The 27034-nt window shown below is 42.0% G+C and overlaps 1 protein-coding gene across 1 annotated transcript in view; it reads right to left on the reverse strand.

The window, feature by feature from the left end:
• Nucleotides 1-27034, reverse strand: part of Magt1 (magnesium transporter 1) — a 42284-nt gene that overhangs the window by 12500 nt on the left and 2750 nt on the right. The window contains exons 2-5 of the mRNA XM_021153097.2: nucleotides 12433-12602; nucleotides 7561-7678; nucleotides 4744-4884; nucleotides 4322-4462 (exon numbers count right to left, since the gene is read on the reverse strand). Of these exons, the coding sequence (XP_021008756.1) occupies nucleotides 4322-4462; nucleotides 4744-4884; nucleotides 7561-7678; nucleotides 12433-12602 (570 nt within the window). The remainder of the gene's footprint in view (nucleotides 1-4321; nucleotides 4463-4743; nucleotides 4885-7560; nucleotides 7679-12432; nucleotides 12603-27034) is intronic.

Here is a 27034-nt window from a genome sequence, read left to right on the forward strand (position 1 = left end):
TGAGACAGGGTTTCTCTGTATAGCCCTGGCTGTCCTGGAACTCACTTTGTAGACCAGGCTGGCCTCGAACTCAGAAATCTGCCTGCCTCTGCCTCCGGAGTGCTGGGACTAAAGGTGTGCGCCACCACGTCCGGCTGAAAAATATTTTCAAAAGAATTGTAAAGTGGGGCTTGAGTGATGGCTCAGTGGTTAAGAACTCATGCTACTGTTCCAGGGGATCTGAGTTTGGGTCCCAGGCCCCATAATGGGTGGCTCAGAACTTCTATAACTCCAGCTTGTAGGGAATCAAATGCCCCTATAGACTCTACACATACCTGTACTCATACATATAACCCCCCAACACATATACTAAAAATAAAATAAAATATAAAAAGAAAAACCCTCTACAAAGAATCAGTTGCTTGAAGCTTTGGAGATGCTAATAATATGAAGGAGATAAACCCATTTTAAGACAGAAAATAAAAATACACAAAATCCACAGAGAGATGACTTGGCATATAAAGGAACTTGTCATAAACCTTCACAATGTGTTTGAAATCTCCAAGACCCACATGATGGAAGCTGGTAACTGAATATGGGGACTGTTCCTGCCATGCTGATAATGGACTAACCCTCTGAACTGTAAGCCAGCCCCAGTTAAGTGTTTTCCTTTATAAGAATTGCCTTAGTCATCACGTCTCTTCACAGCAATGAACACTATGACAGACCCAAAAGCTCTCATGTTTGAATGGTTGGTACACAATTGGTAGAACTGTTTGGGTTGGATTTTGAGGTGTGGCCTTTTGAAAGGAAGTGCGTCACTGAGGGTAAGCTTGGAGGTCTCAAAAGATTTGTGCCATTCCCAGTGTGCTCCCTGCCTCCTGACTTTGGATTGAGATGTGAGCTATCACCCTCTGAAGCTAAGTCAAATTAAATGCTTTCTTTTATAAAGTTGCCTCGGTCAGAGCGTTTTATAACAGCAGTAGAAAAGCAATGACCTAAGAGACAATGACCTAAGTTCAACTCCCAGAATCCATATAAAAAAGCTGAGGGCATGTAGCTGGAGCGAAGGCTCAGCAGTTAAGAGCATTTGCTTCTCTTGTAAAGGACTGAAGTTTGATTGCACTCCCATCTGGCAGTTTACAAATGCCTATAACTCTAGGGGATCCAGTACCCTCTTCTGGCCTCCAGCCAGCCTAACTCAAACCACTGAGACACCTTCTAAAATGCAAAAACAAAAACAAGGTGGACAGATCTTGAGCAACAACAGGAGACATTCCCTTTCGGACCTCCACAAACATGAACATACATCTACATAAATAAGCATCAGCATGCACTTGCACTGAAAAAAATGGGGCTGAATAGATGGCTCAGTGGGTTAGATTACTTGCTACAAAAATAAGAGGATCTGAGTCCAAATACCCAGTACCCTTGTTAAAAGCCTGGCATGGCTGTACATCTATGTAATGCTGTGTTGAAAAACAGAGACAGGCAGATCTCAAGAGCTCACTGGCCAGCTGATTTGAGATCCGCTAAAAAAAAAAAATAAGGTGGAGTTGGGTGTGGTGGCTCATGCCTTTATTCCCAACCCTTGGAGAGGCAGAGATGGATCTCTGAATTCAAGGCCAGCTTGTCTACAAAGTGAGTTCCAGGATAGCAGGGCTGTTGCACAGAGAAAACCCTGTATCTGGGTGGAAAAGGTAGAGAGCAATAAAGAATGACTCTAAATATTCTCCTCTGGTCTATGCATGTGCACTTGTATGCATACACACTCTTTCACAGGCATGCACCCACATCCCACAGCAAAAAAGCGAAGCTACTTTTCACATAGATGATAGCTAACAGAATCAAAGAGAATATTCTGGGTGCACTAGTATGTGCTTATAATCTCTGAAGTAGGGAAGTGGAGACAGGAGGCTCTCTGAGGAACCACTGTACAACAGTCAACCCAGTTAATTCCTGGTTCAGAGAGAGACCTTGAGAGAGATGCCCAATGTCTACTTGTGGCCTATACACATGAGAGAGAGAGAGAGAGAGAGAGAGAGAGAGAGAGAGAGAGAGAGAGAGAGAGAAAGGAAGGAAGAAAGAAAGAAAGAAAGAAAAAGAAAGAAAGAAAGAAAGAAAGAAAGAAAGAAAGAAAGAAAGGAAGAAAGAGAGAGGAGAGAAAAGAAAATAGAGGGTTTCAGGGAAGTGCAAATCAAAACAACTCTGAGCCTCCACCTTACACCAGTCAGAATGGCCAGGAACAAAGACAAAAGAGACAAAACTCATGCTGGCCAGGGTGGGGAGCACAGGGAACAGCAAGAGCACACCTCCATTGCTAGTGGGAGTGCAAGCTTCTACAATCACTTGGAAATCAATATGGTGGTTCCTTAGAAAGCTGGGATGGAATCAACCTCAAGACCCAGCTATATTATTCCTGGGCATATACCCAAAAGATGCTCCAACATATAACAACGACACATGCTCCTAGCAGCCTTAGCTGCTAGCAACACTATGTTCATAGCAGCCTTATTTATAATAGCCAGAAACTGGAAACAACCCCGATGTCCCTCAACAGAAGAATGGATACAGAAAATGTGGTACATTTACACAATGGAGTACTACTCAGCTATTAAAAACAAGGGCATCATGAAATCTGCAGGCAAATGGATGGAACTACAAATGTTCATCCTGAGTGAGGTAATCCAGACTCAGAAAGACACACATGGTACGGACTTACTTATAACTGGATATTAGCCTTAAAGTGAAGGATAACCATGCTATAATCAGACCCAGAGGAGCTAAGTAACAGGTAAGACCCAAGGGGGAATATATGTGTATGTATCTCACTGAGAAGGGGAAACAGAGAAGACGTTATGGTTGATAGGGAGAGGGGACTAGGTAGGGGTGGGGATGGGGATGGGAACAAGAGGGATCAGGTGTGGGTTGGATGGGGAGAGAGAGTACTGAGAGACAACTGCAATGAAAGGGGCATCTCTGGGTCAAGCTAAAAACCAAAGGCAATGGAAACTCCCTGGAATCAGTGAGGGTGACCTTAGCTAAGACTCCTAGCAAGGAGGGATACAGAGCACAAACCAGCTATCTCTGCCTAACCAGTCCAGACTTCCAGTGGAGGTACTGGGACACCAAACCAACCATAAACCTTTGACCTACATACAACTTGTTCTGCATACAAGATGTACTGTGGTAAAGGTGACACAGAAGTTGTGGGAGTGGCCAACCAATGACTAGTCCAGCTTGAGGCCCATGCCATGAGAGGGAGCCCACCCATGACACTGCCTGGAGGGCCAGCACCTGGAGGATGGAGAGCACAGAGGCCTAGGATAGAACTAAGCAGGAATGGGGAAAAGGCAATGAATTAACTCCTAATGATATTCTGCTACACTCATAAATTGGTGTCTAGCCCATTGTCATCAGAGAGACTTCATCCAGCAACTGATAGAAACAGATGCAGAAACCCACAGCCAAGTATTAAACAGAACTTGGGGAGTCCTGCAAAAGAGGGGAGGAAGGATTGTAGGAGCCAGAGGGGTCAAGGACACAAGAAAACCCACAGAATCAACTAAACCTGGCCCACTGGGGCTTACAGAGACAACCAAAAGACAGGGAACCTGCATTGGCCTGATCTAGCTTGGTCTTCTTCTCTGATTCTGTTGCCTTCCTTTGGGACTCTTTCCTCCTACTGAGTTGTCTTGTCTAGCCTAGTCTTACTGCAACTTGCTATGTCATGGCTCCTTGATAGTCATTAAAGTCAGCCCTTTTCTGAAAAGAATGGGAGGAGGAATGGATACAGGGGTGGGGCAGAGAGGAGAGGTGGAGTGGGAGGGGCTAGGAAGAGAATAGGAAGGAGAAACTGCCATAGAGATGTAAAATAAATAAAATTCAATAAAAATGAGTAAAATTGAAAAAAATAACAAAATTCAGATGATAGTGGTGCACACCTTTAATCCCAGCACTCAGGAGGCAGAGGCAGGTAGACCTCTATGAGTTCAAAAGTCAGCCTGGGGAGCTGGAGAGATGGCTCAGCAGTTAAGAGCAGTGAAGGCTCTTCCGAAGGTCCTGAGTTCAAATCCCAGCAACCACATGGTGGCTTACAACCATCTGTAATGGGATCTGATGCCCTCTTCTGGTGTGTCTGAAGACCGCTGTAGTGTACTTCATAACAATAAATAAATCTTTAAAAAAAATGTCAGCCTGGTCTACAGAGTGCCAGGACAGACAAGGCTACACAAAGAAACCCTGCCTAGGAAAAACCAAAGGAAAATAAATAAATAAAAATAAAAAAGAAATAGATTATTAGGTTCTTTTCTGTTCCATTTTTCTTCTTCAATTTACTTACCAAAGCTGCAAAAGCCCATCCAGTTTTATTAAAGAGGAACTCCATATTGCTTCTTCGCAGATACACAAGTCCACCAATAACAGCCAGAAGCAGTCCCAACATTAGGGGTCCAGCATAATTTGGAGGTCTAATTACTCTAATCTAGTGGAAAGGATATAGAAAAACATGTTAAAGTATAAAATGTATTTATTTTGTAATTAATAATGAAATGAAATGAAAGCAGGCAAAATGTAATTTTTGGGAAAAATACCTCTTTCCTCTATTTTAATCCAATCAAACAGTCTAAACTACATCCTAGAAATAACATCTAAGAACTGCTAAATTATTCCACATCAATGATATGAAGACAAGACCAGCTATGATCCCCAGGTAAGATTCAAAGACAATGAAAACATCACTTTCTGTAAAGCAGGGAAACTTACGTTGACATCAGTTCTGTCTGCAATCCACCGGGCAATCTGCTCAGCTGAAAACCCTCGCACCTGCAACTCATATGTGTCAGCCCTCTTGGGTTTTCCTTTCGGGGGAAAGTTGATGAAGGTTGGAGCTGAATTCATGTTTAGCTGAATAAAGAGTCGTCCATGAAAATGTAAGTTACCAAGAAAATAATCTTTTTTGTAACAAAAACAACCTCACAGCATTTATTGTCACCTAATAATAATGTGCCACAAGAACAAGATGAATAAATGTAGCTCCCAGCAGAAGACATCTTTAACTACACTGAACTGCCTTCTCCGCTTCTCCCATGCTGGACCATTGCTAGCTGGAAACACTTTGGAGCAGGGTAGGATTATCTCCTTTTAGCATGATCCGACCCAGTTGTTTTCCTGACTTTGTTTTAGAATGAACCTCTTCTGCATCATCTAATTTGAGGTTCGTGCACTTATCAAAGCCAATAATCAGCCCTCTATCTGAATATTCACTTGCTCATACAGGCACACATGAATTCGAGATCTATTTTGCAAGTATCTGAAGATGCGGTTCTGCACCACAGCAATTAAGGAAAAGAAATATGCAAACAGTAGATTCCGCTCCCAACCTCATGAGACTCTCTAGGGCTCCAAGGCCAGGGCAGGCTACACAAGCATGCACTCCAGATGTCCTAGAAACTCTAGAGACACTCCCTCCCTACTGCCCTCCTTTCTTGAAACACCCTGATGACCCACATCCTCCTTTATTCTGTTGTCCCCGCTTTCATTCTGTATCACATGCCCAGTATGCACATGTCTGTGACTGGCATCGTACACCCGAGCCCACCTCCAAGAAAATAATCTTAGTGGCAAAAAATAATTCTAAAATTTAGGCCTTTTTTGAAACAGACTTGCCGAGCCATCCAGGCTAGCCTTGAACTTGCAGTAATCCTCCTGTGTCTGCTTCCTGAGTGCTAGGATTAAAATCACACATCACCATGCCTGATAGAAATTTAGGCTTTCACAGACAGAAGACCATAATTATACAGCTGAAATGATTTGTCTAAGGAGAGTTATGAAGCATGCTTTCAAACACATGGTTACCTGTGACTGTGATAGTCACACTTTTTCCAGACCAGTTATTTTAGGTTGTTCCTATATTCTAATAAAAAAATAAGCATACATTCACGACACCTAAAATTATCTTATATAGTTATAACAAGCTCATGATACTAACATGGGAAGAGTCCAGGTTAAAGGACTGTTTGAGCAATACACTGAGTTCACACAAGCTTAGACAACTTAGAGACCCTGTCTTAAAACAAATAAAGCCAGGCAATGGTGGCGCACACCTTTAATCCCAGCATTCAGAAGGCAGAGGCAGGCAGATTTCTGAGTTCGAGGCTAGCCTGGTCTACAGAGTAAGTTCCAGGACAGCCAGGGCTATACAGAGAAACCCTGTCTCAAAAAACCAAACCAAACCAACCAAACAAAAAAAGACAAATAAAAAACAGGCATGGGGTCACACACCTTTAATCCCAACACTGGGGAAGCAGAGGCAGGCAGATTTTTGTGAGTTGGAATTCATCCTGGTCTACATAGTGAATTCCAGCACAGTCACCTCCCAAATGCTGGGAGTTTATGTACAAGTTACTGTGCCTGGCTTGTTTTTTATATATTTACAGTAAGAATATGTATAGGTCGGATTTCCTGAAGGACAGCATCCCCTCCTCCAAATAAGATAATTATACCGAAGATAAGGCTACATTTTGGAGCAGAGGTGATCTCGGGGAACCAGATTAATCTCATTAAGCTATGTTGACTTTGCATTGACCATCTTGATGAACCAGAACTGAGACAATGATTAGACAAATAGCCTTGGCTTGGCTGTTTAATTATACATACTTCTTTCTCCTGCCCCACTTCTGCTTAAACTACTACCATGTAGAGGGTGTCACTGATCACATATTTTTCTACATTGAACAAATTCCTCTGCTTTATACACATACATGCACACACACATGAATGTGTGTGAGTATGTATGTATGTATGTATGTATAAGTTATTAGGTAGGGTGAATGAACACCTAGAATCCCAACACTTGGGAGATGGAGGAAGGATTAGAAGTTTGAGGATCCAGTCTATGCTACACCACAGACTATGCCACACAACAACAAACTTAACAACTGTGTGAATATTACTTGCTTACTGCTCAATTTAGGTACTCTAGTTAGGCTGGCATGGGTTATTACTCTTTTTACTTAGGCATATTTTGGGACTGGACAGATGGCTCAGCGGTTAAGAGCACTGAGTGCTGTTTCTGAGGTCCTAAGGTCAATTCTCAGCAACCACATGGTGGCTCACCACCATCTGTAATGGGATCCAATGCCCAATTCTGGTGTGTCTGAAGATAGCTATAGTGTACTCATATAAATAAATAAATATTTAAAATAATAGGCATATTTTGCTTTTAGTTTAATACTTTAGCTCTGACATTAACATATTCCTATTTTACTTCTTAAAAATATTTTTAGATTCATTTTATGTGTATGAGTATTTTGTCTGCATCCATGTATGTGCACTATATGTATGCCTGGTGCCCATGAAAGCAAGAAAAAAGCATCAGACCCCTGGAACTGGAGTTATGGATGGTTTTGAGTCACTGTGTGGGTGCTGGGAACCAAACCGGGAGTCCTCTGCAAGAGGAACAAGAGCACTTAACCAAGCAGCCATCTCTCCAGCCCTACTAGTTAACTTCTTGGAATCATTAAAAACATATTTTGCTTTATCTGTACTTTATTCCTGCATAAAAGAAACCAAACATCTTACCATTTGAAATACATCTGAGCCTTCATCAAAATCCACCATGGCAAAAAATATCCTGTTGGTAAATGCATTGGAGTATCGCCAAGAATTTGCCAGAATCTGGAATTCTTCATCAGCTTGCCTGAATTCAATCAGATTGGTGGGGGAAAAAACATAGGAAACAATTTTAAAAAGCAAACCAGCTTATCAGCAGCAAAACAAAACCTAATTAAGTAACAGCAAATTTTAGTGAAAGAAATAATTAAAATGATTGGCAAGAAAGTCAAGTATAGCTGATAAGGTTAGAATACATTTTAAGTATAAGAGAAGCCTTCCTTGTATCTAAGTGTTGGAGAGCTCACCAGGAATTAGTAATTGCCTGATTTTGTTTCAGACTTTATTTGCAGCCCTGGCTGTCCTGGCACATCCTCTGTAGACCAGGCTGGCCTCTGCCTCCTGAGTGCCTGGCTCCAAACATTTTTGGTGGTCACTGAAAAAAAATCCAGCTAATATCCTCTGTAAGTTGTGGGGATTTTCCTTCCTTTAGTGATTTTTATTTATTTGTATGTCTGTGTGTGAGCATATGTATGTGAGTGCCAATGCCCATTGAGGCTAGAACCATCAGATCCACCTGGAGCTGGTTACGGGTAGGTTGTGAACTGTCCAACATGGGTTCTTGGAACTGAACTCTGAAAGAGCAGTAATGGGCTCTTAAATGTTGTGCTCTCTCTCTAGCCTGAGTTTTTAAAACAGGGACTGGCTATGGTGCTCAGTCTGGACTCAAAGTACTGGTCTCAAATGCTCCTTCTGCCTCAGACTATTCAGCAGGAAGGATTGTGAGCATATGTGACAATACCCAGTATCTACACGTCGTTTGGTTTTGGTGCTGGAGACTGAATGGAGTCCCACACAGTCAAGGCAGGGATTCTAATACTCATCTATACCCCACACTCTCAATAATGTGGGGACCCTAAGTTATCGGACAAAGAAGATCTAACAGCCTACCTTAAAAATCTAAAGTATGTAGCCAGAGAGAGATGTTGGCACAGGCTTTAAGACCAGCACTCAGAAGGCAAAGACAGGAGGACTGCCAAAGTTAAAAGCCTGCCTGCTGCTATAGTAAGTCTCAGAAGAGCCAAGGGCTACACAGTGAGATCCTGTCTCAAAAATCTTAAAAATTAAATAAAATATGGAGGCTGGAGAGCTGACTGGTCAGTAAAATGCTTGCCATGAAAGCATGGAAGACATGAGTTTACTTTCCACATGCCACGTTAAAAGAAGGCAAGAGTGGTGGTGTACACGTGAAACTGCAGTACTCAGGAGGCAGAGACAAGTAAATGCCCTGGGCTGGCTGGATAGCTACCCTAGCCTAATCAGTGTGCTCCAGTGTCTCAAAAGGAGGTAGACAGCATTTCTGAAGATGACACCAACGACTGTCTTATGGCTTCTACACTGAAGCACACACATGTACCTGCACAGTTATGAACACACACACACACACACACACACGCGCGCGCACACACACACACAGATAGACAGACAGAGAAAGAGAGAAGCACAGATGATAGTTGGTAAGTAAAAATACAATCAGATGAAATATTAGAATGAAAGACAACAACACTCTAGAGACTTGAGTTAAACCCTGAGTTATCCTTGAATTTTTAATTTTTACTCTATGCTTTCATTTTGAAGACAGGCTAATTTACATATTTCCCATATATATGTCTTTATCTTATTTTTTTTAATCCTTTGGGGGTTTAAGTAACATAAATGATTAACTTATACCTATTTATCAAAGGAAGTTTGGGGGTTCTGGTGTTGCTGTTTTATTTTTATTTTTTATTTTTTATTTTTTTTTGGTTTTTCGAGACAGGGTTTCTCTGTGTAGCCCTGGCTGTCCTGGCACTCACTTTGTAGACCAGGCTGGCCTCGAACTCAGAAATCCACCTGCCTCTGCCTCCCGAGTGCTGGGATTAAAGGCGTGCGCCACCACGCCCGGCGCTGTTTTATTTTTTAATTATTATTCTGCTAGAAAACATTTTCTTTATTTATGATAAACATTTACCTCCATCCTCTTCTGTTTATGTTTATATTTTAGTGCTGGAGATTAAATCTTGAGCCTATTTCTCTGTTTTTTGGTTGGTTTTTTTTTTTTTTTTTTTTTTTTTTTTTTGGTTTTTTGAGACAGGGTTTCTCTGTATAGCCCTGGCTGTCCTCGAACTCAGAAATCTGCCTCCCTCTGCTTCCTGAGTGCTGGGATTAAAGGCATGCTCCACCATGCCTGGACTATTTCTCTGTTTTTGTTTTGTTTTGTTTTGTTTTGTTTTTGTTTTTCAAGACATGAGCCCTGGCTGTCCTAGAACTCAGTCAAATCCATCTCCCTCTGCCCCCGGAGTGTTGAAATTAAAGGTGTGCACCACCAATGCCTGGCATCCTAGAGCCTATTTCAATTTGACATTTACTAATCTATTCTCTATCCATATTTTATAAATTTTATTCAGTATCCCATTCTTCAATTCAAAAATGTTTTTGAATCAGTATCCCATTCTTCAATTCAAAAATGTTTTTGAACGTTTAAGGAAAAATTGAGTGGTACACACATCAACTATAGGACCATAATGAACAAATTTACAGCATAAATATTCAAACCTGGCATTGTTTACCACAGTCCTGATGAAAAGTTATTTGGAGGGGAAGGGTGTGGTTGTGCTATGACATGATGGTGGCATGCAGCCAATTAGTCTGCAGTCCAATGGCCCACTAACACCTCAGCAAATATTTCTTAGTGGACACACATAGTTAAAAGGGTCCACTATGTGTTCTCTCCTATTCAGTTCCCTTTATACCTCTTCTAAATATTTCATAAGGGTTGACGTTGGAGAGATGCTCAGTGGTTAAGAGTTCTGTTTGCTGTTCTAGATGATCTGGGTTCACTTCCTAGCATTCACATGGAGGTTCACAATTGCCTGTAACTCCAGTTCCAGGAGACCTGGTACTCTCTTCTGATCTCTGTGGGCCCTTCATTCAAATGGTACACAGACATACACACAGGCAAAACACTCGTACATATGCAAGTTTTTAAAATTACATTTAAAGGGCTAGAGAGATGACTCAGCTCTTAAGAGCCTATGCCACTCTGGCAGAAGATCTGAATTTTGTTGTAAGCACTCCCATCAGACAGCTCACAATCACCTGTAATGGGTGTGTCTGACCTCCATGGGCACCTATACCTCCGTGGGCACCTATATGCCAACTTCTCTGAGTCAATTCATCAGCCTCTGAAAGGAATTTTTACACTATTTCATTTAAGTTCCCTTTCCTCTCCACATATACATAATTAACATGGAAACTAAGGGGCTGGAAAGATGGCTCTAGCAGTTAAGAGAATGTACTGCTCTTGCAGAGGACCTGAGTTTGCTTCCCAGCACCAGTATCAGGTAGCTCTCAACCACCTATAACTCCAGCTCCAGGGTATCTGATGCCTCTGGCCGCTGAGGGAACCCGCACTCATGTGCACATACTTCCACACAGATACATATAAAAACATCTTTAAACAACACAAATGAAGTTGAGCGTGGTGGCACACAGCTTTAAGCCTATCACTTGGAGGCAGAGGCAGGTGGATCTCTGTGAGTTTGATGATAGCATGGCCTACATACCAACTTCTAGGACATTCAAAAATAGCATAGCTGGGCGTGGTGGCGCACACCTTTAATCCCAGCACTTGGGAGGCAGAGGCAGGTGGATTTCTGAGTTCAAGACCAGCCTGGTCTACAAAGTGAGTTCCAAGACAGCCAGGGCTACACAGTGAAACCCTGTCTCAAAAAAAAAAAAGTACAAAAATCCGTTTTCAATGGCTGCTGAGTTGGCTCAGGGGGTAAAGGATTTTGCCACTAAGCTTTATGATCTGTGTTCAATTCCTGGGACCCATATGGTGGAGGGAGACAAGCAACTTCTACAGCTGCCTGTCTTCTGACCTCTGTATACACTCCCATGCATGCATGCATGCATGTGCGCGCACACACACACACACATATAAACACACAACAAACTTTAGCCCTGCTTCAAAATTATAAAAAAAAAAATCGGGCTGGATAGATGGCTCAGCGGTTAAGAGCACCGACTGCTCTTCCAGAGGTCCTGAGTTCAAATCCCAACAACCACATGGTGTCTCATAACCATTGGTAATGAGATCTGATGCCCTCTTCTGGGGTGTCTGAAGACAGCTACAGTGTACTCATATACATAAAATAAATAAATCTTAAAAAAAAAAAAAACACCAAAGGGAAAAAAGTATGAAATTTAAAACACTTATAAACTCTTTCTTTTGAAGTACTGGGGATTAAACCCAGGAGTTTTTCTATTGCTCTACCTTGATATTCCTGAGCTACATCCCCAGGCTGAAAGTACTCCTACCACCGGGCTGGAGAGGCTCAGTGGGTGAAAGTCCTTGCTGTGTAAGCCTGCTGACCTATATTCTATCCCTGGAATCTGTGGTGGAAGGACAGAAATGACTCCTGAAAGTCGTTCTTTGACCTTCACATGTGCACAATAGTACACATGCATCCACTCATGTGTGCTTGTACACACATATAGCAATAAAAAATTATGTCAATGCAACTAGTATAGTGTTATATAAATTGCTTACCAATTCAAATAGTGGTTGATTTTTGAATAATCCATGATAGTTACAATGTTTTATACATTCTCCCACATCAATATGCACAACCAAGATGGTTATAAAACAGTGATATTGTCATTATACAGCCCCCCGAGTAAGGTATATACTTTACTATTAACAAACCTGCTACACAATTTTGGTTCTTCCGAGATAGAAAAAAAGAGTTAAAAACCATTTAAGTTATTTCATTTCAAAGTTGAGAAGAAAGATCATACTTGCAAACGACACACTGTCTATGAAGTTGAAGAGCAGTAAACATGACGACAACTGAGTAATTTCTCGGTGGAGCTTTAACAAGGCGACGGAACTTGTCTCCATTCATTCTTATTACAGGTCTCTTATTGGCCCATTCCATCAGCTGACTAACCTTCTCAGATAACACCATCTACAAAAGACAAAATGGGAATTTTGTGAAAATATTCAACTTGGCATTTAAAGTTCATTTAGCAAGTCTTCTTTATAATTGCAGTTACCCAGGAAGTTAAAATAAGAACAATTCCTGAACTCAACAGCTGAAGACCAGCTAGCGCACCACAGTAAGACTCCAATTCCAAATATCAAGAACAAAACAACACAAAGAGGTGTGGAGGCAAAGCCTATTATCCCAGCACTTAGCAGGTGGAGGCAAGTTCCTAAGTTTGAGGCCAGTCTACTCAAACAATACATAACTAAGTTTGAGGCCAGTCTACTGAAACAATACATAAAACAACAACAAAAATAGCTGGGCATGGTAGTACATGCCTTTATTCATAGCACCTGGCAGCAGGGGTAGGTGGATCTCTGAGTTCTGGGCCAGCCTGGTCTACATATAGGGTCCTAAAGCAACCTACATGGTGAGATACCTTGTTTCAAAAGGAAGTGTTGTTGGTGGAGAGCAGCCTTGCAGCAGCAGCAAGAGAAACATAACAAAACCAGAAAGTTAGTTAGAATTGACAACCTGAGTTTTGTTAAGGTCACCCACCCCCTCAACATAGCAGTAGCCATTTTCTTCCACATGCCTACCAGCTATTTCATATTGTTGCTGTAACATGCCTGCCAGTCATTGACACAGAGAAGTGACTTGAGTCAGAGCAGGATCATAGTGACCACATACCCTGTTACCTTCTGTAGGATTGGAGGTTTGTTCATCTTAAGAAATTCAACAATTGTAAGTTCCATTTAAGACCAATAAAGGTCAGTTAGAACTGTTCTGTCAAGCTAGTCAAAAAAGCATGAGTCACAGCTGACCACCGGGCACATTTTTTTTTTTTTTTTTTTGCAAGATGGCCCTGAGAAATGTCCGGGGTTGTAGCCTTAGCTCAGAATTCTGAGGTACAGCAATGATCAACCAGTCTTAGGGCGTGCGTTCAATGAACCATTCCTGTTTGACTAAGATCAGTGTTTGTGTGGTCTGGGGGTGGTGGGGGTGGTGGTGAGCTCTTGGACCTCAACGAGTTTGATCTCAGGAATCTATGATAGGAGAGAACTAATTCCAACTTGTCCTCTGAGCTCCACACATGTAGTACATGCATACTTGTACACATGAAAAAAGTAAATACATATCTAAAAGTTACATAGCCAGCAACTTTCTTAGACCAAGTCCATCAAGCAGAGGTACACAGGACGCATGTGTCTTAAGGGTTCGAGTGGTGGCTCACAACTTTCTGTGACTCCAGTTCCAAGGGATCCAGTGCCCTCTGGCCTCCTGGGGCACCTGCACACACATGATGTTCATACTCAGGCAGATAGAGACACATACATATACATAAAAGTAAGCTAGTTAATCTTATTTTAAAGATTTATTTCATGTATGTCAGTGCACTGTAGCTGTCTTCAGACACCCCAGAAGACGGCATTGGATCTCATTACAGATGGTTGTGAGCCACCATGTGGTTGCTGGGAATTGACCTCAGGACCCCTGGAAGAGCAGCCAGTGCGCTTAACCATTGAGCCATCTCTCCAGCACAAGCTAGTTAATCTTTTAGAAAGAAAATATAAACCCTATAAAAAATTGGGAGCAAGTCCTGATGATACATTTTTCTTTTAAGATAAGAAAGAGCTTACCATGCACCGGGCGTGGTGGCGCACTTGGGAGGCAGAGACAGGCGAATTTCTGAGTTCGAGGCCAGCCTGGTCTACAGAGTGAGTTCCAGGACAGCCAGGGCTATACAGAGAAACCCTGTCTCAAAAAACAAAAAAAAAAAAAAGCGCTTACCTGCAGGGCTGGAGAGATGGCTCAGTGGTTAAGAGCACTGGTTGCTCTTCCAGAGGTCCTTAGTTCAATTCCCAACAAACATCACCATATGGCTCACAGCCATCTACAAAGCAATCTGATGCCCTGTTGTGGCATGCAAGTATACACACAGATAGAGCAGAGCACTCACGCATAAAAATCAATAAAATGAATATTAAAAAACAAACCTTACCATATGGCTCAGACTGGCCAGAAACGCATAATCTTCCTGCCTCAACCACCGGAGTACTAGGGTCCTAGGAGTACACATGGCAGCCATCGCAACTCACTCAAGTTTTCTTCAACATTTTAAAGAATGTTGTAGAATGCTCATAAAATTATCGTAAAAACTACTCTTTAAGGCTGTGTGTTCATGGTGACACATACCTTTAATCCCACTGGAGGCCGAGGCAGGCAGATTTGAGGCCAACCTGGCCTACAAAGTGAGACCAGCATGGGCAGGACTCTGTTAGTCAATCCTTAAAATTCAGTATTTTACAAGATTTAAGCTGAGGGTGGTAGTACAGGAGGAAGAGAAACAAGAGTTCAAGGTCAGCCTGGTTTACATGAGACACTGTCTTAAAAATACCAAGAGTTGGATGGTGGCCCATGCCTTTAATCCCAGCACTTTTGGGGCAGACACAGGTAAATCTCAGTGAGTTCCAGGCCAGCCTGTTCTATAGGGCAAGTTCCAGGCCAGCCAGAGCTACACAGAGAAACCATTTCTAAAATCCAAAATAGAACTGTAATTTTGCTACCTTTATAATTTGTAATGTAAATATCTGATATACAACCCCATAGGGGCCTTGACCCACAGGTTGAGATTCCCTGATCTATAGACACTGACGTTTGACATCCACAGATCCACATTCTCAGTTTAGTTGTTGTTATTTGAACAGGGTCTCGTGCATTCCATTCTGGCCCAAAACTAACTATATAGCTGAGGTTGGCCAGGAACATGGTCCTCTACCTCCTTCTTCACCATGCTTCACTCAATTAAAAAAAAAAAATCACCCTACATTGTAATTTTTTTACCATGAAAATTTATTTTATTTTTTAAAATTTATTTATTTTTTACTTATTCACCGTAATCTCCCCATTTCCCCTGAGCAGGAGTGTGTGTGTGTGTGTGTGTGTGTCCGTGTCCATGGGTATACTACCGTAGCCAGGCACTTCAGGTCTCTGCAAGTGTTTCCTCTCCCACTGAGGCCAGACAAGCCAGCCCAGCTAGAACATATCCCATATGCAGCTTTTAGGATAGTCCCCTTTCCAGGTGTTTATTAGGACTCACATGAAGACTAGCTGCACTAGCTGCTACATATGTGCAGGGAGGCCTAGGTCCGTCTAATTTTTATGAGAAGGGATAATGTGTTATATAAATTTCCATGTATAACAAAATTAAATAGGCATCAAGTACTTCAAATAAACAGGGAAAATACAACCCTTTATAGGAAAGCGCACCTTTATGTTCCCAGAAAGCTTGAAAGATGTGATAGTTTAGGTAAGTGAAATAACATGAAAAAAGCCTCATTCCTTTAAAAGAGATTTTAAACTATTTTAAATTATGTGCATATATGTATGTCTGTGTGGGGGTGTGCACACACACATCAGTGCAGGCATCCAGAGTCTATAACATGGTATGAGAGAGATCTGGAACTGGAGTCACAGGCAGTTATGAGCAGCCTGATGTGGACTCTGGGAACCAAAATCAGGTTCTCTGAAATAGCAAGAAACCATCTCTCCAACCCAGAAATATAATACCATAATAATTATTTATTAACTTTTTTGATATTTTTAATTTTATGTGTATGAGTGTTTTGTCCACATGCATGTGTGAGGCTGCTACTCAGAGGTCAGAAGGCATCAAATTCCCTAGAACTGGAGTTAAAGGAAGCTACTATGAGCTACAATGTAGGTGCTGGGAACTGAACCAAACCTGGGTCCAAACAAGTACTCTTAACCAGTGAACCATCTCTCTTGCCTCATACTTTTTTTTTTTTTTTTGGTTTTTCAAGACAGGGTTTCTCTATGTTGCCTTGGCTATCCTAAAACTCATAATGTAGACCAGGCTGGCCTCGAATTCAAGATGCCTAGTGTATCACAAGTTCTGAGATTCAAGTCGTGTACCACTACTGCCTAGCAGTCCACATCTTAATAATTCTTAAGACACTTCTTTCACGTTTGTCTTTTTTTCTATTTTTAGATGGATGGCTACTGTAAAAGGTTTATTTATGTGTTTTATTTGAGTGCTTTGTCTGATGTACAACTATACACCAGAAGAGGGCATTGGATCCGATTTTGGATGTTGGGTGCTGCCATGTTATCCCTGGGAACTGAATTCAGCTACCTAGAAGAGCAGTGCTTTTAACCACTGAGCCATCTCTCTGGCCCCTCTAGGTTTGTTTGTTTTATTTTTACAAGATTTCACTATGCAGCCTTGACTGTCCTGGAACTCCCTATGTGGACTACGCTGATCTTGAACTCACTGAGATCCATCTGCCTCTGTCTCCTGACTGTTAGAATCCATGCTGTGGCTGTTTATTAGGTTTTATAAAGAAAAAAAACCTTAAAGTTGTGTGAGAGGGCACACACCTGGAATAACTGCGGGAGGCTGAGATGGGAAGAGTGGTAGTTCAAGGCCAGGCTAGACTACAACGGAGGATCCTCTGTCTAAAACGAAAAGAAACGAAACGAAAAGGAAGCAAGTCACCACTGCTTACCCCTATGAGTCCATCACTCAGGAGAGGCAGAAGATTCCTCCAAGTATGTGGGCAACCTGAGCTACACAGGAAGCTCTAGGCTGGAGAGTGGGGCAAAAATCAAAGTATCCTTGTTGAATTTAAATGGAAAGGTTGGGTTCTATTTTCTTCCTTCTGTTTTAAGATTGACTTCCCCTTTGTAGCTTACTCTGGCCTTTGATTTCTTATGTAGCCAAGCCATGCTTCAACCTCATGATTCTCTTGCCTAGGAATCCCAAGTGTTAGAATTACAGATGCACACTCCCAGAAAGCTAGCTTCCTCTTTCTCATTATCTAGCCCTGACTAACCTTAAACTTTACTATGTAGATCAGGCTAGCCTTAAGCTTACAGAGACCCTACTCTCAAGTTCTGTGGTATCAAGTATGCAACACCACACACAGGCAATATTTATTTTACTAGAAAAGCTTAAATCTTAACCAGCAGGGATTCTGTCACTACATCTCCCTCATCAGGAAAAAAAATACAGAAATCCATTAGTGGTTATAACTAAAACGAATTCTGTCATTTAAATTATTTTGAATTTCAGAAGTATCACCAGTCTGAATTTCTTCAAAACTTGGATTGTATTCTCAGTTCTAGTACACCAGAGCTTACTAATTAAAAAAAATAAAATAAAATGCTTATTTTTAGCCTTCCTACTCATCTAACTGCTCTTCAGCAATACATTTCCAACTTTGTCCTTCAATTAAAACTGAAACTCAACAGATCTGGAAATGTAATTGACAGATAATTACTGGAAGAGACAGACTGAGCAGAAAAGAGAGCATTTTAAACCCTTTTGCCATCTGCTCCATTCTTGGTTTATCTCCTTTGTAAACAGAGCCAAAATCTATCCCTATCTCTTTCTTTGATTTTCTTTTTTTGGGGGTGGGGTGAGGGGGTGGTTGAAGCTAGGATTGTCTCAACTTTTTGTAGTTGTTTTGTTATTGTTATGTCTCTGTAATAAATGCCACCCTCAGGAGTTTGCATCTGTGATATTTCTTTTAAAATTATTGTCCAAGCTTTATTTTAGTTCATGAGTGGAAGTGTTTTGTCTGCCTGTGTGTCTGTGTACCACACAATGGCCTGGTGCCCAAACAAGTCAGAAGATGCTGTCAGGTCTCCTGGAGCAGAAGTCACAGAAGGTTGTGAGATACCACGTGGTTGCTGGGAACTGAACTCAGGTCTCCTGCAAGAACAGTATGTACTCTCAACTGCTGAGCTGTCTCGCCAACTTAACATCCATGATACTCTGAAGTGAGAGAGGGGGTGGGGGAGCTAACCTAGCATGAGAAATGACCTGGATGTGAGATCCAAAACTTCAAAAGCAAAAAACAGGGAAAAAAAGCAATTGGCAACCATCTAGTCATAAAGGAAAAGGATCTCATATATTTTATATTCCAAGTACTGTATTAGAGAATCTCTGGACTGAGCTCATCCCATTTAATTTTCCAAGGGACTTCTCCCAATCTACTAATGATGACATCAGGATCAGCTATTTACTAAAGTTCAGTATGACTGGATTAAAGAAATCCTTTTAAAAAATCATTAAGACTTTTTTTGAGAGCAGGTGGTGGTGGTGTAAGCCTTTAATCCCAGCACTAGGGAGGCAGTTCTCCATGAGTTTAAGGCCAGGTTGGCCTACAGAGCAAGTTTCAGGACAGGGAGGACTGTTATACAGAGAAACCCTATTTTGAAAAAAAAGAAGAAAAAAACAATAAGAAAAAAAAGTTTTTTTTTTTAAATTTTTGATCACTGATAAGTGGATATTAGCTCAAAAACATAGAACACCCAAGATACAACTTGCAAAACACAAGAAAATCAAGAAGAGAGAACAAAATACCCATGAAAGGAGTTACAGAGACAAAGTTTGGAGCTAAGACGAAAGGATAGACTATCCAGAGACTACCCGACCTGGGGATCCATCCCATAATCAGCCACCAAACCCAGACACTATTGCATATGGCAGAAAGATTTTGCTGAAGGGACCCTGGTATAGCTGTCTCTTGTGAGACTATGCCAGTGCCTGGCAAATACAGAAGTCGATGCTCACAGTCATCTATAAGATGGAACACAGGGCCCCTAATGGAGGAGCTAGAGAAAGTACCCAAGGAGCTGAAGGGGTCTGCAACCCTATAGGTGGAACTACAATATGAACTAACCAGTACCCCCAGAGCTCGTATCTCTAGCTGCATATGTATCAGAAGATGGTCAAGTTGGCCATCACTGGGAAGAGAGGCCCATTGGTATTACAAACTTTATATGCCTCAGTACAGGGGAATGCCAGGGCCAAGAAGAGGGAGTGGGTGGATAGGGGAGCGGGGGGCGGGGGGGGTTGTATAGGGAACTTTCGGGATAACATTTGAAATGTATATAAAGAAAATATCTAATAAAGAATAAAAAAAATTTTTTTGAGAACTAAGAATCAGGAAGAGAACCATTCATACAATACCATGACCATTTATATCATGCTTTAGTTAGGGTTTTACTGCTGTGAACAGACATCATGGCCAAGGCAACTCTTTTATTTATTATTATTATTATTATATATTTTGGTTTTACAAGACAGAGGTTGCTGTGTAGCCTGGCTGTCCTGGAACTCACTCTGTACACCAGGCTGGCCTCGAATTTAGAAATCTAGAAATCTGCCTGCCTCTGCCTCCCAAGTGCTGGAATTAAAGGCATTTTTTAAAAGATTTATTTACTTTTTATACATACGTACACTGTAGCTGTCTTCAGACACCCCAGAAAAGGGCATCAGATCTCATTACAGATGGTTGTGAGAACTCAGGGCCTTTGGAAGAGCAGTCAGTGCTCTTAATCGTTGAGCCATCTCTCCAGCTTTCCAAGGCAACTCTTATAAGGCAATTTATTTGGGGCTGGCTTACAGGTTCAGATGTTTATTTCTTTACCATCAAGGCAGGAGCATGGCAGCATCCACGCAGGCATGGTGCAGACAAAGCTGAAAGTTCAACATCTTGTTCTGAAGGCAAAGATCAGACTGGCTTCCAGGCAGCTAGGATGGGGTCTTAAAGCTCACACCCACAGTGACACACTCCAACAGGGCCATACCTCCTTGCCATATACAAACCATCACAGCACCTATCCCTTTTCATATTTTCTATCCTTTTTGTCTTAGTTAGGATTTTTATTTCTGTAATAAAATATTAAGAGCAAAAGCAACTGTGTGTGTTTGGGAAAGGGGGGTTTATTTCACTTCCACATCATTGTTTGTCACCAAAAAGGAAGTCAGGACAGGAACTTCAACAGGGTAGGGACCTGAGGCAGGAGCTGATGCAGAGGCCACGGAGGAGTGCTGCTTACTGGCGTGATTCCTATGGGTTGCTCAGTTTCCTTTCTTATAGCATTCAAGACCACTAGCACAGGTTAGAATGGGTTGGGCCCTTCAACATCAATTAATAATTAAGAAAATGCTCTACCACCAACTGTAGTGGCACACACCTTAAATTCCAGCACTCAGGAAGCAGAGGCAGGCAGATCTCTGTGAGTCTGAGGCCAGCCTGGTCTACATAGGGAGTTCTAGGCCAGAGCTATATAGGAATTGTATTTGAAAAAAAAAAAAAGAAAAAAGAAAAAGAAAGGAGAGGGAGGGAAAGGGATAGGGAGAGGGAGGAGGAGGAGGGAGGTGGAGGGAAGCTAAAGGAAGAGTAAGGAAAGACAGCCTGGTAGATGTCCTTTAATTTCAACTTTCAGGTAGGGCCAGGGCAGTCAGCACTACACAGAGAAACCCTGTGTGTGTGGAGGGGGTGAAAGAAAAGAAAAAGAAAATGTCCTTACAGTCTTGTCTGTTTACAACCCGACCTTATGGAGGCATTTTCTCAATGGAGATTCTATCCTCTCAGATGACTCTCTAGCTAGTACCAATTTAAAGTGAAACTAGCAGGGCAGAGGATAAGGATTCCCAGAAAGAGGTCAAGAAACATAATTTTAGATGCTGGAGAGATGGCTCACTGGTTAATAAGAGCACCTAGAGCTCTTGCAGAGGACCCAGGTTGGTTTCCTAGCACCCGCATGATAGTTAACAACCAGCTGTAACTCTAGTTCCAGGGGATGCAGTTCCTGACTTCTGGCTTCCTTGGGCACCAGGCAAGCATATAGTGCACAGACATACATGCCAGCAAAACACCCACTGTGGTGGTTTGAATAGGCAGGTATAGCTCCCAAAGACTCATGTGTTTGAATGCTTGGCTCATCGGGTCACACTATTAGGAGGTGTGACCTTCCTGGAGTGGGTGTGGCCCTGCTGGAGTACCGGGTTTGCCTGCCCACTGCCTTGTTTCAAACCGTGTTGATGATGACCTAATTCTCTGAAACTGTAAGCAAACCCCAATTACATGTCTTCCTTTGTCAGTGTTACTGTGGTCATGGTGCCTCTTCTTGGCACCAGAAACCCTAAGATACCCACAAATATTTAAATAAAAGAAAAAGAATCTTCCCAAGTATAGTGGCATATGCTTATAACCTCAGCACTCAGGAGGCTGAGGCAGGAGGATCACAAATTTTAGGACAGCATGAACAAAACAAAATTAAAAATGATGGAAGAAAGAGGATCGGGAGTTCAAAGCCATCTTCTCCATGGTGAGTTCCAGGTCACCTTAGTTCCATGAGACCCTGTTTCAAAAACAAAACAAGACAAGACAAAAGAATCCGTAGTACTTAAGAGGTGGGATTAGGAGAGTCAGGACCTCAGGACCATCCTCAACAATGCAGCAAGTTCACACTGCAGCAGCAAGTTTAAGACTAACCTAGGATACAATAACAATAAGAAAGGAAACCACAAAAACAAAACAAAACAAGACAAAAGAATCCGCAGCATCAGGGAAGAAAAGACAACTATTTTAGCCTGTACTAAAGATTGACCTCAAGGCCTTGAATATGCTAAACAAGCACTCTATCACCAATGTATATTTTTAGCCCTTCATTTAAAAATGTGTCCACTGGCCTGGCAGTAACGTACACTTTTAATCCCAACACTCCAGAGGCAGAGGCAAGCAGATCTTTTAGTTTGAAGCCAGCCTGGTCTACAGAGATCCAGGTCACCCATGGCTACACAGAGAAACTGTCTTGGGGAGCCAGGGGCGGCAGTGGCGGTGATGGGGATGGGGATGGCCACCAAAAGATGCAGCTTAGTGGCAGTGTTTATCCACTAAGCTTGAGGGCTTCATTTCAATCTGGGGTAACAGCCCACTCCAAAAATTGTTTTATAGTAGGTGTGCTGGCTAGTTTTATGTCAACTTGCCACAAAGTAGAGTGATCATAAAGGAGGGAGTCTTGCTTGAGAAAATACATCTATAATATTGGGGTGTATGCAGCCTGTAGGACATTTTCTTCATTAGTAATTGATGGAGGAGGGACCAGCACAATGTGGGTGGTAATATTCCTGGGCTGGTGATCCTGGCTCTATCAGAAAGCAGGCTGCACATAGGGAAGCCACTAAGCAGCATCTCTCCATGTCTTCTGCATCAGCTCCTGCCTCAAGGTTCCTACCCTGTTTGAGTTCCTGGCCTGACTTCTCTGGATGATGGACTGTGATGTGGAAGTGTAAGCTAATGAACCATTTACTCCCCAATTTGCTAGGATCATGGTCTTTCAACACAGCAATAGTAAAGTAACCCTGACTAAGACATTGGGGATATATAGATCAGTTGTAAAGATATGGGATGAATTCTCAGTACTCCCTCACTACACACACACACACACACACACACACACACACACACACACACACATCCCTACCTACCTACTTACCTACCTGCTAGAGAGACGTCCCAGCAGTAAGAGCACTTGCCGCTCAATCATATATATCTTGTGCCATTGTTTGTTAAAAGTATGTGGGGTCGGGCGTGGTGGCGCACGCCTTTAATCCCAGCACTCGGGAGGCAGAGGCAGGCGGATTTCTGAGTTCGAGGCCAGCCTGCTGTACAAAGTGAGTTCCAGGANAGCCAGGGCTATACAGAGAAACCCTGTCTCGAAAAACCAAAAAAAAAAAAAAAAAAGTATGTGATCTGCTTATTTATATTAATTTTATAGGAGATTACGGTTAAGAAATTACATGAGTGCCGGGCGTGGTGGCGTACGCCTTTAATCCCAGTACTTGGGAGGCAGAGGCAGGCGGATTTCTGAGTTCCAGGCCAGCCTGGTCTACAGAGTGAGTTCCAGGACTGCCAGGACTATACAGAGAAACCCTATCTCAAAAAAACAAAACAAAACAAACAAACAAAGAAGAAGAAGAAGAAGAAGAAGAAGAAGAAGAAGAAGAAGAAGAAGAAGAAGAAATTACATGACTCCCAGAAGAGACTTTGAACTTTTAAACAAGTATAAGACTGTCATAGACTATGGGGCCTTTTGAAGTTAAGACTGAATGCATTTCTGCATCATGGTATGGCTATAAGCATATGAGGGCAGGGGAGTGGAATTTGGTGGTTTGATTAGGAATGGCCCCCACAGACTCATGTGTTTGAAGGTTTGGCCATTAGGGAGTGACACCATTAGGAGGTGTGACCTTGTTGGGTAGGTGTGGCCTTGCTAGAGAAAGTATGTCACTACAGGAGTAGGCTTTGAGGTCTCATATGATCAAGCTTCATCCAGTGTGGCACATAGTCTCTTTCAGCAGCCTGCAGATCAAAATGTAGAACTCTTAGCTCCTTCTCCAGCACCATGTCTAACTTCATGCCACCAGGCTTCCCACCATTATAATGGACTAATAAACCCCTGAAGCTAATCCAGTCCCAATTTAATGTTTTCCTTTATATTAGTTGCTGTGGTCATGGTATCTCTTCATAGCAATAGATCCTTAACTAAGACAGAAATATAGCCAAGTAATGTCTGTAACTCCAGCTCTCTTGACTCTTTTCTTCTGGTATCTGCAGAAACCAATACATATGTACACACACACACACACAAATAAAATAAAAATTATTCATCCCTGGCTGGGGCTGCTGAGGCTGTAGCTCAGTTAGTAGAATGTTCCCCTCACATGCATGATGAAGCACTGCATAAATTGGCTGTGGTCTGTGTAGGCTGACCAGAAATTCAGAGTATCTCCCTGGTTCAGCCTCTCAAAGGATAGAATTACAGGAGGGAACCACCAATCTTGGATTTATTGATATTTATTGAAAGAAAAATTAAGTTTCTGCATTCAAGATGTTCACAGTTTAATGCAAAGGGTTGATATATAAAACATGCCAGCATCACGTGCTGAATTCATGTCAATTTACCCCAGGGATCAGAGAAAAGTTCAAGACTTAAAGAGTTGGAAATACCAAGAGCACTGGTGCACATTTGTAATCCCAGCACAGCTGATGAGGCCAACGTTGGCTATAAAGTGAGTTTGAGATCAACGTACACTTGAGACTCTAAAAACAACACACAGAAAAAGGAGTAGAGACCCCCAGGTAAATAGGGGGAGGGTGGTAAGGAAGAGGGAAAAGTTCCTCCAGCAAAGAGAAGACATTTGTACAAGTGTAGAAGAAAGATCAGGAAAGGTAGATAACTCAGCATACACGACACAGAAAGAAGGCGTGAGGACTGGAGTTAAGAGTCTAGCGCCCACGTCAGACAGCCCACAAAGGCCCCAAACTCCAGCTCTAAGGGAGTTGGACCCCACCTTATGGCATCTACAGGCAACCCTACACACATGTACAACTCCTCACACAGATGCACATACAGAAATAAAATAAATATGTAGCTCAGTTGGTAGTGCGTGGTTCAGAGCACTTACTGTTCCTGCAGAGACATGGGTTCATTTTCCAGTTCCCACATGGTAGTTCACAACTGTCTATAACACCCTCTTCCAGTCTCTGTGGGTATTGCATGCACATGTCACCCATGCATATGTGCAGGCAAACTACTCATGTGCATAAGTATTTCCTTTTAGTTATGTATACTGTGTATAGGTATGTATTTCTGTGTATAGGTATATGCATGTGAGTTAGGTATGTGCATCAAGTGCCCACAGAGGCCAGAGGAGCAAGATCCCCTGCAGTAGAGTTACAGGTGGCTGTAAGCTGCCTGACATGCGTGCCAGGAATTAAACTTGGTTCCTCTGCAGAAGCAGTATACACCACTGAGCTATCTCTTCAGCCCCCCAAATAAATAAATCTAAAAATACAAACTTTAAAAAGCCTTGGGGGACAGGGGAGCTGGAGAGATGGCTCAGCAGGTAAGAGCACTGACTGCTCTTCCAGAGGTCCTGAGTTCAAGTCCCAGCAACCACATGGTAGCTCATAACCATGTGTAATAGGATCTGAAGCCCTCTTCTGGTGTGTCTGAAGACAGCTTACAGTGTACTCATATATGTAAAGTAAATAAATACGTTTTTTTTTTTAAAGAAAAAAAGCTTGGGCCAATACAAGGCTGGTTGAAACAGAATATAAAAGCTAGAGAATCCCTTTTTATACCCTACAAAGTAGGTTAAGCAGTTTCCAAGTTTTCCCTGTTAGTACTTCTACAAGCAAAAGAATGGGTCAACAGAGCCTTGTGCACTGTAGGCAAGCACTCCACCACCCACTGAGCCACACTCCTAGCCTGGAACACTGACTTCTGTAAACCGTTTTTATTATTCTTGCATAGTGGTTGATACATACAGCAGAAACAGTGAGTGAGTTAAAGCATACAGTGACTACTGCTACTACCTCACCATACTACCTTTCCCTGTATCTTTGGTATAGATCTCTGACATAAAAACATGGACTTTTGGGAAATACTTTTCCCAATTAAAAATAAAAGAAACACGGAGTTACAATTTCCCCAATATTTCTTTGTAGTTGTGCTTGGATCATGTTTACAATCATTTCCTTTGGTATAAAAAAAAAAAGGAGTGGGTTAAAGGTCAGTCAGGCAAGTAGTGCAATATATTTCAAAAATCTGAATAGTGGGCATAAATAAAAGGGAGTTAGAATTAGACTATTTTTAGAAATGCATTGGCCAGGTGGAGGTGGCCAGTGATTTTCATCTGATGAGTTGGGAGGCAAAGGCACCTGGATCTCTGTGAGTTCAAGGTCAGTCTAGTCTATAGAGAGTTCCAGGACAGCCAGGGCTACACAGAGAAACTCTGTCTCAAAAACAAAAAAACAACAAAAAAAAATTGAGGTAAAATTTATATAACAGGAAATCTACACTAACCATTTTAAAATATACAATTTGGTGTTGTTTCCTTTAAAAAGTAATCATTTTTCTTCTTAAAAAATTTTCTTGCCGGGCGTGGTGGCGCACGCCTTTAATCCCAGCACTTGGGAGGCAGAGGCAGGTGGATTTCTGAGTTCGAGGCCAGCCTGGTCTACAGAGTGAGTTCCAGGACAGCCAGGACTACACAGAGAAACCCTGTCTCGAAAAACCAAAAAAAAAAAAAAAAAAAAATTCTTTTATGTGCTTTGTCTATGTGGCCGTGTACATACCTAGTTTCCTCTGAAGTCAGAAGAAGGCATGGGGATGAACCCAGATACTCTGCAAGAACAACAGACGCTCTAGTTCCCTTCCCTTCCCCGCCAAGAAATCTGTTTTTCCAAAAAGGAATTTCTGGTTTTAGTTCAATACAAAATTTATGAACATAACTCCACTGGTAGAATATCTAGTTTAAAAACCCTTTACTTTTAGTTGGGTGTGGGAGCCCATAACTCTAATTCAGCAGTTAAGGAGCAAGCATGGAGATTGGGAATTCAAGGTCATCCTTATCTCCTCAAAGAACTTGAGACTAGTCTGGTCTAGTTTCAGGAACCAGTCTCAAAACCAAGAACCCTCACTTATTTGCAAAGATTACGTGAGACCAAAGAGATGGCTCACTGGCAAAAGTGCTTATCACCAAGCCTATGACCTAAGTTTAAACCCTGGGTCCCATATGGTAGGAA

This window comes from Mus caroli, chromosome X, assembly GCF_900094665.2.
Source record: "Mus caroli chromosome X, CAROLI_EIJ_v1.1, whole genome shotgun sequence".
NCBI lineage: Eukaryota > Metazoa > Chordata > Mammalia > Rodentia > Muridae > Mus > Mus caroli.